This window comes from Danio rerio, chromosome 17, assembly GCF_052040795.2.
Source record: "Danio rerio strain M-AB ecotype USA chromosome 17, GRCz13ab, whole genome shotgun sequence".
Taxonomy (NCBI): Eukaryota; Metazoa; Chordata; class Actinopteri; order Cypriniformes; family Danionidae; genus Danio; species Danio rerio.
The window spans coordinates 40,135,516-40,150,811 of NC_141037.1; the positions used below are offsets into that span (position 1 = coordinate 40,135,516).

At 34.0% G+C, this 15,296-nt stretch overlaps 1 protein-coding gene across 1 annotated transcript in view; it reads left to right on the forward strand.

The window, feature by feature from the left end:
• Positions 1-2,248: 2,248 nt before the first annotated feature.
• stard9 (StAR-related lipid transfer (START) domain containing 9) overlaps positions 2,249-15,296 on the forward strand; it is a 78,184-nt gene continuing 65,136 nt past the window's right edge. Inside the window, exons 1-2 of the mRNA XM_087290837.1 lie at positions 2,249-2,505; positions 10,099-10,168. Coding sequence (XP_087146963.1) covers positions 2,459-2,505; positions 10,099-10,168 — 117 coding nt within the window. The 5' untranslated portion in view covers positions 2,249-2,458. The remainder of the gene's footprint in view (positions 2,506-10,098; positions 10,169-15,296) is intronic.

Below are 15,296 nucleotides of genomic sequence, written 5' to 3' on the forward strand. Positions count from 1 at the left end.
TATTATTATTATTATTAAAGTTCTTGTGACTTCAGTAGGTGTCAGTATAAGCGCGAGTTTCCAGCGCAGGTTTCTCTGCTTTGTTTAAAAGTTTAATTTAGGCAAATGACACATACTATTGTTAATAAATACCATATATGCTTACTTACTATGCATATAAAGTTGATTATGTAAAAGTAAATAAATAAATACAAAATCATAGAGACGTTCACTTTGTAGCCTACAAACCAGCCGCTGCCTTATAATAATCTATCCATTCACTAATACAACTGTACAATAATAAACAACTATTCACTGACACTTATACTGTGCCAAAATATCGGAAGTATCACCTTAAATCATTTAAAACATAATAATAATTTTAAAAAATCACAGAAAAGTCTGTGGCAAATAAACATACTCGTGATGCAATGAATCAAGATGTCATGCCACCGGAAATATCAATACACACAGTGGCATGTGCCAGTGGCAGCTGTATGTCAGATGTCATGTCACATGGATATGCTATAGGGTTTGGCCTGAGCTTTAATTTAAAAACAAATGTACTTCTTACACAATTTTATTTGTAATAACCAAAATATTTTATATGAAAATAAATCCTAGTTTTTCAGTCAGTGGTTTAACAATGTTTTGCTTTTCAGTTAGTCAGTTATTTAACAACAAAGGTTTTTTTTAAGGAATTACTGTGAATTTATTTCAGAATATAACACACCAGTAAGTCCAACATCAATATGGAAGCTACAACTTTAGGAAATAATATGTTCTTTAAAAATAGCAATCATCTACCCCTCCGAAAAAAAGCTTATTTTACTGATCCAACAGAGACATTTTGTAGGTAAAATTTGTTTCTCCAATAAAAAAAGATAGAAATTACAAGATTACATTGTCCCCTGTAATCTCTTATTGGAATAATCTAAATGGGAAAAATATGGTCGTTGCAACTAAAATATTTCCTCACCAATAAGGTCAAAGAAAGTATCTTTTAAGTTAATCAACAAATGTTATCCTATTAAACACTTTAGGGAAAAGTTTATTGTAATATTGATATAAAATGTTCATTTTGTCAATTTTTGTCATTAATAATTGTTATTTTGTTATTAATAATCAATAATTATGTTGTACATTTTAGGAAAGATTGTATCTTTTATTATTATACAACAAGATGTTTCTGTTACATTTAAAGATATTATTTTTGGTTATTATGGCTCTGTCTCTAGTAAAAGAAAAGCTTTTTTTGTTATACATTTCATATTCTTTGTAAACTTCATATCCACAAATGCAAATTTACTAATACTAAACCATATTTTCCTGTTTTGTATTGTTTTTTTTTTTAAATTTAGTCATTATTTCAATATAATTTCATTATCTGAAAATAAGAAAGCAAACAGAACTATTTCACTATGTAATGACTTTAATTTATTTACTGTAAATGATTCTTAAATGTCTTACCCTCAAGTTTATTTTTCTTTCTCTCTTGTATCTCTTTTCATTGACAATGCAATTCATATTCTGTATTGTATACAAATATTGAGACCGACATGTCAACTTTACTATTATTATTATTATTATTTTGCTAATTTCCCCTTTTCTTATAAGATCCCTGCTCCAAAACCTAGGTTCCAAACAAGCTTGAAGGACTCTGCAGCCCCAGTAACTGAGTTTGACACCATACATTAAAATATCAGAGTTGGGAGTTCATTCAAAAATCACTGACTTGGTGCAAAAGAAACATCTTATTATTATTTTTTTTCTTTTCAAAATCTGTTTTTCAACTTTGGGGTAATCATTTAAAACAACAAGATTTAAAAAAGCGCATTAACTCAAGATATAAATGTTTTGAAACATTTATTTAATTATAAGCGTCATTGTTGAATAATATCATTAATTAAATAGTAAAACTTTTGAACCATACACGAGGATGGAAAATAACGTTAGTTGTAATTATACACACGCGGAGATTGTCACGGTGCCTTCAGGCAGACGTTTCTTTGTTACTCGTGCTTAGATTCCTACTATGGCGATGACATTGCTCATGAATATTAAAAAGAAAGATAATTTTATTCAGCTGCAGATCCGCGAAAACAACCAAATCGAATTAATATTAAAAATCATGTCCTTAATCAAAATAGAAGCAGGAATTCTGCGAACCATTGCGCACTATAGAACCAACGTCATGCTGCTCTCAGATATTCATGAGCCACGCCTTCACCGTAGTAGGATCCGTAAGCTCTCCTCCCATAGAGACGGCAGGAAGTTTCAGCGCAGTTCAAGCGCAGTCGCGGCTCCACGATGTGCTCAGCGATTGTCTAGACGATATCAATAACATGAGCCGAAAAACTTCTCATGGCTTTCATCACTCTGCTCGGAATTATTCGGAGCTCTTTATGGATTTAATAACTGGACTTTAAAGGACAGCAAGACTTCAGTTCACAGTTTCTCTCCTCCCGGTGTCAAACGAATGGCCAACGTGAAAGTCGCGATTCGAGTCCGTCCACTGAACACCAGGTACAGCAATCTGTTTTAAATAGCATGAATTAACTGTAAAGATGCATGAGAGAGTGATGCGGAATGAAGCTGATAAACATCCTCGAGGTGTTGGTGCTGTTGCTATGTCAGGGAATAAACCTGCACTGACAGCCAACCGAAACTAGAACAAAACAAACAGTTAATTAAAACTTCTCCCTTATTATGCAAATCTAGGCTATATAGTGAAATAGATATATATTCGTAGATTTAACATAACGCATCAAGAATAAATTAAGCCTAAAAACTTTTCAAAACAATGCATAACCATGCTATAAAGGAATGCATGTATAATAATCAGTAAATCAGTTATATTGAGCTGCAATGTGCTTTTGTGCATGATAAAAATACTGTAATCTCCAAAACCTCTTTGAATCACGTTAAACCCTAAAAGTTATTCTTATCAAATGATTTTTAATATCTTGCAGCATCATCAGTAACATGCATGCTGTATTACACAAAAAGAAAGTTAAATGTGTGTTTTGCTTTAACATTTTAAAAAGGAAACTAACAGAGAGTTTGCCCTGCAGAGTTCACTACCCCACCCTCCAGCATTAGGCAAATTACTCCAGTATGTGGGTGCTGGACAGGGGGGTAAAGAAACTCCTCCCAGACTGACACACAAAGCTGTGTGCGTGTGTTTGGCCGGCGCTGCTTGTCTTGACATTTAAAGAGTCCCCTGAAGTGTGCTTCACAATGGACGACTTCATAGCTCCCCGTCACTATTGTGCAAATTAGGATGGCCTTTTAATAGGCAGACACTGGTTTTATCAGTGTGCGCACAATAAATCTGTGACTTTTTGCTTTTGTGAAATGCCATATTTTTAAAAAACAATTATTCCACCATTTTTTTTTTTTTTGAGTTCAGCTGTTGGCAGGAATTGTGTGGGAATGGCAGAGAAATTCAACTTTGTACTCCTCATAAGGAGAGTTATTTCGTCTTTCCACTGATTATGTTATAAAATGAAGCGTTTCTAGGCAGAAGTATACACACACACACACACACACACACACTCTCTCTCTCTCTTGTGGTTGTGGGAAGGTCCTCCATTCATCAATTGCATGGTGAAACAGACCCACATGGTACTACACAAATTTGAAGGATGAGTCCATCACTAAAAGCTTTACAACTTCAGTTTCAAACATCAATATTAATTATAACCAATATTAAAGTGAATTAAACGTTATTAAAAGTTAACAATCAAAGTGTAAAACAAAAACAGTTAACAAAGTGTAATAAGTTAAGTAAGTATTTATATAGACCAGTGTTTCTCAACCACTCTTCTGGTTTCACTGCATGTTTTGGGTGTCTCCTTTGTCTGTCACGCCCATTGAAGGTCTTTCAGTCTCTGGTAATGAGCTGATGATCTGAATCAGGTCTGAGACATTGGCTGTTTCTCAATATGAGTTTTTGTGTTCTCATGTAATTTCATCATCAAGTGCTGAAGTTCAGTTCCAAAACTATGAACTTGCTCCAGAAGTCCCAGAAGTCATTGCGGCTGAATGGAGGTGATAGGAGAAGCATTTTATAGATTTATTATTACAGTTCAGAGATATAACTGATTTATCTCGGGAGGTTTCCCTAAATTAGACGGTAAAAGTAAACATTACCATAAATATCTTAAAAAAGGCATGAACACATTAAGGGACTTTTTTTGCTGTAATTCGTATTCAAATCAGTTTTATTTGTATTGTCCAAAGTATATTTGTAAGGTTTTTGTGCATGTTATATATACATATATATATATATATTGAAAAGGGGAAAAAACATTAAGTCGTTGAATGAATGCTGTAATGTTTAAATAATTTTCTATTAAAAATGTGTGAAGGTCACGCAGCGCATCATTTCTTACAGGACGTGTTCTGTGTTCTTCACGAGTTCTTCCGAGGTGGCTTGGCAAGACCAGTCTTCACTAGAATGCTAGTCTCTTCTCTGCATGCTTGGAATTGAGAAACAGCCTTGAACAGCAGAGCTGGTGGTCCTCCAGGCACATGGTTGAGAAACACTGATATAGATCATCAGTAATTATTGATCAGATATATATTGATACCAAAATATATTAGAATGATTTATTAAGGAAAACAGGCTTGCTCAGTTTATTGTTAAAATAATACATTTGCTATCAGATAAAGTTTATTTACATAAATATTATTTACTGTATTTATCAGCAAATACCCAGAGAAGATAAAACTTTTTTTTTTTTAAACATTTGACTATTTGTATATTAAGTGTACATTAAGAAAGTTGATGAGACTTTCAGTTCTGTATATGTTGATGTTCTTCCAACTGAAATGTAATATTGAGCTGGGGGCGGGGCTTTTTTGCATAATTTCTAAGCTTCCAGTAAGAGGGGTGTGGTTAAGAATATTGCATATTTGTATGTATAGTGCTCAGCCTAATTGAGTTCACCCATTTTAAAAGTTATTTTTTCTATCCTTTTCTTAGTAAATTTATGCAATGTCTTTTGGTACATTTAAACAAAACTGATTTATTAAACAGATATATTTGTTAAAATAATATTTATTCACCAAACATATTTAGAAATTGAAAGATAATACAATTAAATTCAAGCAAAATATTGCAAAAATAAATTACAACCTACAAAATTAGAAATTTTTTTTTGCTTCTCTTTTTTTTTTTAATTGCATTTAATACTTTTCTATAACATATAAATTTGAGTGTACTAGTTTTTGGACTGTTATCGTAAGTTATTTTGTTAGATAAGCTCCAGATTTGGCTTCAGTACTGACTAATCTAATATATATGCACAAATATAATATTGTATAGCTTCCTATCAAAAATATGAGTTTAAAAGATTTGTGAGTGGTGCACTCATAAATGCTGAACACTGAATGTATCTATGTATATGTATATATGCATGTGTGTAGATACATAAAGAAAGAAAAAAACAAAGAAATAATGTTGCTAACCAGACTGTTTATCATATCTATTGGCTTTCTATTATGGAATGAGTGGGTACACATACAGGTTTGGAACACTGGTGAGTAAATGTGCATTTTTGGGTGAACTGACTCCATGAAGACCTCAATCTGAACTCAAATATTCATTCATTCATTTTCCTTCGGCTTAGTCCCTCTATTCATCAGGGGCCGCCACAGCAGAATGAACCGACAACTTATCAAGAGTATGTTTTACGCAGCGGATGCCCTTCTAACTGCAACCCAGTTCTGGGAAACACCCATACACTCTTGCATTCACACACATAAACTACGGCAAAATTCACCTATAGTGCATGTCTTTGGACTGTGGGGGAAACCGAAGCACCTGGAGAAAACCCACGCCAACATGGGGAGAACATATAAACTCCACACAGAAATGCCAACTGACCAAGCCTGGACTCGAACCAGCGACCTTCTTGCTGTAAGGTGCTAACCACTGAGCCAACTGAGCTCAAATATCTCAATTATAATTTTCCATGCATAAAAAAGTGACATTAAACTGACATAAACATTAAGCTGGTATAGTCTTACCCATACTTACACCGCTGGTTAAACCATAAGTTGACATTGACAATGTTTTGACAGCGTCACAGTATGAAAGTCCACATAAATAATAGCTTACTTATGTGTGCGTTAAACTGGTAAAACACAAACACATTTTGAACAGAAAACTGAGACACCTCAGCTGTTTGAGATGCAGTTTTGTGTTTTCACACAGCCTACACTGGATTTCATTGTCTTACATCATTTTAATCTGGAACCCGATACTTGGAGCGATTGCACAGCTGTCCTCGCTGCTCTCTCGCACACTGACACACATATCCTGCTTGCTCACACACAGACCTGCTTGAGCTCAGCTGTGCGCCTCATGGACGAGTGTTCAGCGATCTGTTTTGATTTGAATCTGACCTTCTCATGGAGCAGCACAGACGAATCCTCCAGACCCCCGGCCTCTCACTCCACTGCCCCGTCTCAGTATGGCTCTGGATATGATCACAGCCAACTAAAGCTTTGAGAGAAAAAAAAACAGGCCTATGAGGAGTTTAAAAAGTCCAGGGTTAACCTGGAGTAAACCAAACCATTCATTTCACATAGGAATTCAAAGCGTGAAGTCTATTTTCTTAAAGGAAAACCTTTTATATGCAGGAATTAAACACGCCATATGGCTAATAACATTAGACCTACTACATACACATTAATATTAACATCTGTCTGTGTTTGGAATGGAATATTGGCATACCTAATACTCTTTATTGTATTTTTACACTTAATTGAAGAAATTATTTGAAATGGTCACTATGTTATCAGTAACTAGGTGGGTTTTGAATTAAATAGCCAGAATAAGCTGCAGTTTAGATATTTGGTGTTTGCTAAAAAAGTTTTTGAAATAAGTTAAGAAACATTAGTAAGGGTGTAAAGATTTGTACTGTCACGTTCAGTCCGTGGCGAATGAAGTAAACAAATCGAGCACTTGAGTGAAAGTACAGATCAAAGTACAAAGGATAAGATTTAAACACCCTTGAACATTAAAGGAACAGTTCATCCAAAAACAAAATGTCACTCACTCTTTACTTGCACACATTTGTTTAAAGTTCTTTCTTCTGTGGAGAAGAAGAATGAAGAATGTTGTAAACCTTGACTTCCATAGTAAGAATAACACATACTGTGTAGACATCGGTGGTTACCGGCTTAGAGTGTTCTTCAAAATTTCTACAGAAAGAACATTATAAAAGTTTGGAACCACTTGAGGGTCAGTTTTTGGGAGTGAATTTTATTTGTGGGCTAAATATCCCTTTTACAGTAAAAAGCAAATGAAAGTAAAAAGTTACATTTTATTGGCAAAACAGCATAAACTGATAACCGTACTGATAATTATTGATAACTAATCATTTGATAATTATTGATTATTCAGTTTGACCCTTCACTAAGCCCCGCCCTCCTTAGCTACTGTTGCCACGCCTGTCAAGCTTTTGTGCCTGGCACGTCTATTACAATATGTATGCCAGGGATATAATTTGTCATTTTTGGCAAACTGGTGAGATATCTGAGAAAGCCAGACAAGAAAAGGTCTGCAGTATGCATTACAGGAGTATATTCACAACATAATAGGCGACCGATTAGAAAATTATTTAATCAAAATTTAAGCTAGGTTAGCCTAGCCACCTCATACGCTGACCATTCAACAGCTTAGTTCATGCACAGCAGGAAAAGCCAGATGAATGAAATGCTGTGCAAGGAAATATTGCGTTATGTTACTAACCGACGAGGAAACACGCATGGACGGTGCTTTTACATCATTCATTTATAGGAAGAACAGCCAGAAAGGGGAAATTGATGGATTTGTGTCGAATATTAGCATCATTGACACATAACAATTTACAGTACCTATAACTGTCACTATGTTTGTGTGTTTTCTATTCCGTTTCTATTCTAATTTGCAGTTAAGTGGAAAAAAAATAGATTAAAATGTTAGTTAAAATATGAATAGCAGAAATAGATTTTCCCTACCAGCAAATATTAATCAGACACCAAATACAAAAGCAGACATTAACCTGCTATAACGTTGTCACCAATAACTAAATCTCCAAAAGACCGACAAAAACATCAGTGATTTGTAGCTCTGACATGGACATGAGGGATATAAATTACTGAAAAACAGCTGCGGGTGAAGTATATTGATCGCAAGTGCTTAGATTGAGATCACATCTTGTTTTTTTTCTGTTGATTTGTAATTTCAAATATTCGTAGCTTGAAACAGATGGAAACATGATTACTATTAGTATGACTATAGGGCGAGGGCTTAAACAAAGCAGTGCTCATAATATCGAGCAAAAAAAAAAAAAAGAGAAAAAGACAGTTGTGAAATAACCTGCTTTGTAATTTTGTAGGAAACACAGATCATTTTAGGGTAAGAGGTGTGTGACTTATTGCCGTCTATCACTGAATGTGTCAGGAATACCGAAAACAAACCTTAACTCCGATCTTTTAGCGCCCCTCACAGAGCTTGATCCACGCTGGAATTTCTCACCTTGGGTTTTGAAAAAGGAAATAAATTCCACCATCTCCTCATAACTTTTAGGATATCTGGTGTCTGATTTGCACAATACATATGCACACTGATTTAGCTTGTTTCCCGCAACAAGCTTGTTTTAGCTTGTTGCGGTTTTCGGGTGTGGCTTAGAGAAGGGTCAATTGAATATATATTACAGCCTAGTACAAAACAAAAGGTATTTGTGCTGTTGAATATAAATTGTTTACAATACATAAATACATTACAATACGTAGCAAAGGGTAAAAAAATGTAAACACATTTTATTGCTATGTTATTCTCAATCTGTTGTCTGTTCTCCTGTTTTTGACTCATTTTGAATCAGTTGTTGAATTCAGTGAATCATTTACTCAAGATGTGTTCAGATCAGTCCATTTCACCAGCTCATTCAGTAAGATTTGTGAACTGAATTAACTAGTAATCTGCCAATATTCAACTTGTTCACAAATTAAACACCGTTATCGTGAAGATCATTTAAAAATGGACTTGTGGTGAGGTACAATAGTTATTGTCCACCACTGCTATCAGTCAGTAAAATCATCCACACCAGACTTTTGTGTTACAGTTTTACAGTGTCGCCTTCAATCTTGGGGAAAGTTACTTGTAAAAATAATCTAAAATCTTAAGCTTGTATTATAACACATACTTTCACATTACTTCCCTTAAAAAGTAACTAAGTAACACATTTAGTTACTTTAAAACAAAAGTAAGATTTACCTTTAAAAGTAACTTAACCCAACACTGGTTGTTATGTCCACTAATTAAAAGTAGGACTTATTATATGTCTTTTTGTTATTTTTTTTTTTAATTGGATCATAAAATGATAAAATGATGAGTTAATAAAGTCACCATATTTTAGTATGTGGATTAATTCCAAATTAAGGGATTTATTTGCGCATTATAGTCATGTTATTACTTTCTTAGTAAGATCTGGCAACACTATTGAGTCAATTAGCATTTCTAACAGTAACATAAATAAAAGCTCCATTATTTATTTAAATACATCATTAAACTCAAACTGGCCCTGCTGAAAAATTAGCTGGTCAACCAGGCTGGCTTTAGAGGGGGGTTGGCCACTTCCAGGCTGGTTTCCAGCCATTTTCAACCTGGTCTTAGCTGGTCAGGCTGGACAATTACCAGCTTGACCAGCCTGTTTTAAGCTGGACATAGCTGGTTTTGGCTGGCATCCCAGCTAAGCTAAGCTGGTCAAGCTGGTTTTAGCTGGTCATCTCCCAGCCTGATTAGCTAAGACCAGGCTGGAAATGGCTGAAAACCAGCCTGGAAGTGGCCAAAACACTTCTAAAACCATGCTGGTCAACCAGCTAAAACCAGATAACCAGCCTAGGCTGGTTTAAGCTGTTTTTTTCTGTAGGGGGTTGTTCAGTTTAATTCAATAAACACAGTGTAGTTTTTTTCGAAACTTTAAGAATGATCCTTCAGTATGTTTTGAAAGGTATCATCTTTTAATGGGACAATAGTGTGTTTAAAAATACGCTTTTACTGTAAATGTTTACTTAGCTGTGACCTGTACAGTTTCTTGAACGTGAGTCTGTTTTGTCCTGCAGGGAGAGTCTGGATGGAGGACGATTAGCTGTACAAGTGGAGGACAAAGTAGTGAGGGTCCGAAATGTGAAGGTATGTTCATTTTTGATGAGTTTGTTACAGTTATTAAGCCATTTTTATGATTATCTCTAAAAGTATACAATTCCTTCAGTTTAAAAATACGTTATAAACACCAGAAATACTCCAGTTGTCCAACAAGTCCAATGTTACAAGAGTTCAAAGACATGCAAGACAGAGGGTTATACTTGTACAGTAGTATCTCAACAACAGGAAGTTAGTTGAAAATGATTCTCTTCCTGCTGGATTACTCTGTTTATTTATGCCATTTAAAGAGACCATGACATTATCACTTTACTCTTTATACACTTTGGGTCTTTTGGGTTTTCTTGCAAGAAAACCCAAAAGACCCAATAAGCAGCACATTCCTAAGACTTTCTAAATATCATTCCACACCTCATTCCTGACTAAACAAAGAGCTTCAAAAACTGACCGGTAAGATGAGTATTGAGATGGGCTGCTTTTTGACTGAAATAGTCTGAAACGAATGTAGCTACAAGCACTAGAATCCAAAAAAGTGCACAAAATGTTTGGGATCAATAAGGTGTTGTTGTTGCTTCTTTTTTAAAGAAATTAAACTTTCTATAAACAAGGTTTCTATTAAATTTATTAAAAAATGTAAAAAACAATATATTTTTGCTCTTTGCTTATCTCTTCTATTCTGTGCTGATCTACAACAGTTAAAAACAGAAGCTCTTTGGAGTGTAATACAAATGCGCCAATCATTGCCTTGGTAACCAAGTGTAATAGAAACAGCAGTATGGGTGATGAATTTTTTTTTTTTTTAATCTGATATTTACTTCATTAAATAATAACTATAAAAAAAGAAATGACACACTTCTGCTTAGCCAGCAGCAGAGAAACTGCTAGCCAGGGAACAGAGTGGTGACATCACACACACACTTTAGCAGCATGCCTCAGTGTGGTTGTCTAATCGTGTCCTAGAAATCTTGGCCGAAAATGGTTTGTGATTTGCGATAATTATAATTATATTAGTTTGTGTTTGTGCCACTTTGTACCAAGCTCACATGGAAATACAAGTGGAACCATACCTCACTGTTTTTAGAACCATTTGATTCTGAAAAGAGGCAGTTGATAATAATGCTAAATCTATTTGGAGCAACAAATTAGCATATGTTTTAATGATTTCGGAAAGCCCAGAAGTAATGATACTAAAAACTTCACCATCACAGGTTTGATTACATTTTCAAATATGCAAAATTTTTATATTAATAATGTAATAATGTAATAATAATAATGTTATTACATTACTTTATTTAACTGTATTTTTGACCAAACGGGAGAATGTTTTGGTAATTAAATACCAACCCCAGGCTTTTAAATCATTAACTTTGTAACTTGAAAATGTAGTTATAATCACATGTTTTTAAGTTTCGTTCTCTACTTTTAAGCTCAATGCAACTATGTGTGTTTAAAATATAAATCCTTCGCCTACATTCTTACTTATAAGGCAGGAAATACTCCCTTGAAATTAGCAGTTGATTAATGGATTAATGAAATGACAGAAGCCACATCTGGTCACCTGCTGTGAGCGCCAGAGCACAAATAAAGACTTACTTTCCACTAGTTATTTAAAGAAAGTAGGACAGTTTTCAAGAGAAAAGATGAGCTGATATAAACAGACAGAAGACAGGCTGACAGTAACTTCAGACTTCATACAGTAATAAAAGCAGCATAACACAGGTACACATTTTCACACTGTATTACAAGGTCACAATGCACACAGTAGAGGAAAAGTTTTCTATGGCCAGATTATCTTTTTTGTTTTTAATACTAGAGTCCTGGCGCAGAGGGCAATGCCTTTAACTTCACATTAACTGTTCTGCAAAAGGTTCAGGAAAATAACAGCATCTGGTTTTGTATCGCCATCTTCAAACAGTCATGAAGTTGTCAAAGCGGTGACCTAGATGTGAACACATGTGCTATGATAAAGGGATCAGAGTAGTTTCATGCACAATAGTATCATATTTAAGTTCCCAAATTCCCAAATCCTGAATCAGCAAATAGAATTTTTTAAAAAGTAAAATGTAATGGTTAAAATAGAGTTAACTCTGATTATACTCTGATATATATATACAGTTGAAGTCAGAATTATTAGCCCCCTTTTGATTTTGATTTTCTTTTTAAAATATTTCCCAAATGATTTTTAACAGAGCAATGAAACTTTCACTGTATGTCTGATAATATTTTTTTGTTCTGGAGAAAGTCTTATTTGTTTTATTTCGGCTAGAATAAAAGCAGTTATTAATTTTTTTAAAAACATTTTTGGGACAAAATTATTAGCCCCTTTAAATTTTTTTTCTCGATAATCTACAGAACAAACCATCGTTATACAATAACTTGCCTAATTCCCCTAACCTGCCTAGTTCACCTTATTAACCTAGTTAAGCCTTTTAATGTCACTTTAAGCTGTATAGAAGTGTCTTGAAAAATATATAGTAAAATATTATTTACTATCATCATGGAAAAGATAAAATAAATCAGTTATTAGAAATAAGTTTTTAAAACTATTATGCTATTAGAAATGTGCTGATACAATCTTCCCAGAACAGAACAGAAATTGGGGAAAAAAAATAAACAGGGGGGCTAATTATTCTGACTTCAACTGTGTATATATATATATATACATATATATATATATATATATATATATATATATATATATATATATATATATATATATATATATATATATATATATATATATATATATATATATATATATATATATATATATATATATATATATATATATATATATTTCCTCCAGGTGCTCCTTTTCCCCCACAGTCTAATCAATTGAATAAGTTCAATTGGCTGTAGTGTAAGAGTGTGAATAAGTGTGTATGGTTGGATGTTTGCCAGTGATGGGTTGCAGCAGGAAAGGCATCTATTGTGTAAAACATATGCTGGATAAGTTGGCAGTTCATTCCGCTGTGGCCACCTCTGATGAATAAAGGGACTAAGCTGAAGGAAAATAAATGAATGAATACTGACCCCATGTCAATTCAAACCTGTGTGACTTTTTTTATGGTGCTATAAATATAGATAGATATATTAAATACCTACGCTAATCAGAAGATTTTTGTAACCATTGACTTCAATTGTGTGAAGAATAAATAAAAAATAAAACATTCTTAATTCACAAAAATATTTCTTCTGGGAAGTTTTTTTAGCTATTAATATTTTTATTATTTAGCTTTTATTTTTATTAGAATTTTTCTTAGATTTTTTTAGCCTGATTTATTTATTTTTTCCACTTTAGATATAGCTTACTTACAGTCAGGGATGGGTGCTGAAACCTGGTTTTAACTTGGTTTTACTGGCCCTGTTTTTTTTATGGTTTTAAATGATTAAAGATCATTATTAATAGGTAATATTTATAATCTCTGATGCTACTGGTTCTGCTTTCAGTACTGTACTGGGGAAATAATTCAATGCATATGTATTTTCCTATTTATTACTATAATTTTTTTATTAAGGATTTTCAAATAGTACAAACAACAAAGACAATCAGGCAAACAGACAAACAAACCATCCCCAAGTGCTGCAAATATACATACATATATATATATATATATATATATATATATATATATATATATATATATATATATTTACAAATGTATGTTTAAAAAAAAATATATATATATATATATAAATAAATAATAATAATCAAAACAAAACAAAAGAAGCCATAACTCTCTTAAAATAAAAAATTCAGAGTTTATGTAGAAAGGATCGGAGAGGTTCCCTAATCTCCTGAATTTTTTCTAAATATTATTAATAAGTAAATATTCATTAATTCAATCATTTTCTTTTCGGCTTAGTCCCTTTATTTATCTGGGGTCACCACAGCGGAATGAACCACCAACTTATCCAGTGCATGTTTTACACAGCAGATGCAATTTCAACCGCAACCCATCCCAGGGAAACCCATAGCCTCTCATTCACACACATACACTACGGACAATTTAGCTTACTTAATTCACCTGTACCACACATATTTGGACTAAGGGGGAAACCGGAGCACCCGAAGGAAACCCACACGAACACGGGGAGAACATGCAAACTCCACACAGAAATGCCAACTGACCCAGCCAAGGCTCGAACCAGCGACCTTCTTGCTGTGAGTCGACAGCGCTACCTACTGCACCACTGCGTCGCCACCTAAATAAATATTATCTTGTATATTTTATCTCATGGGCGGCGCGGTGGCGCAGTGGGTAGCGATGTCATCTCATGTTTAAACATTTAAGCCACACATAAAAAAAGTATGCATGTCATTGAAATAAAATGTTTATTATTGCTATGCTTCATAACTAGTCTTTTGGGACAGATAGAGTTAACCTACAAGGCTTACAAAGTATATTTCATAACATTTCACGGAAACTGGAGCATGTCCATTTTATTAAATCTTTATTAAATATAGTCTTTTTAATAGCTTTGCTTATAAATAGTCTTCTGGGATGTACAGAGGTAACCTACAGGTCTTACAAAATATGTTTCATCACATTTCAGGGAACCTGGTCTATTGGAGCATAGCTATTTTATTAAATCTGATTTTGTGTATAATTATAGTCAAGCTGTGGCACATTGTGAGGTCATTAAGTCAGCTTGTGGATGGCCATTGTGTAAATAATTATGCACAAATGTAATGTTGTCAGGGTGACAGGCTGCCGGTGCCCGGGCATGTTTCTGCACGCTCCTCCAATTTCACACACTGTGCCGTGAAGATCTGTTTGACCAGCCGAATAAAGAGCTGAGTTCTACATGATTTGTGTTCTGCTGGGATCTGGGTAATAACTTGATGCTGACAGTCGGGTCACGCTCAGATGCTCAAGTCATTTGTCTTCCAGCTTAACTACATCCTAATTGTTGCCTTTGAGCGTGCTAAAGAGTATCCCAGGCGTCAGCTATACAGGCACAGAGCCTTGCTTCTTGGCATCCATGTTCTTTAAAATTATTAGTGGAAAAACTGAGCACATAAAGGGCTGGTCTCCCAGTAACCGAGTATATGGATTAAATAGATTTTTAATCTAGATCTTGGCAGCCCTTCAACAGAAGGAATTTTAAAGAAGTGTTATGAGTCATTACAAGTTTTATATATTAAATTGATATA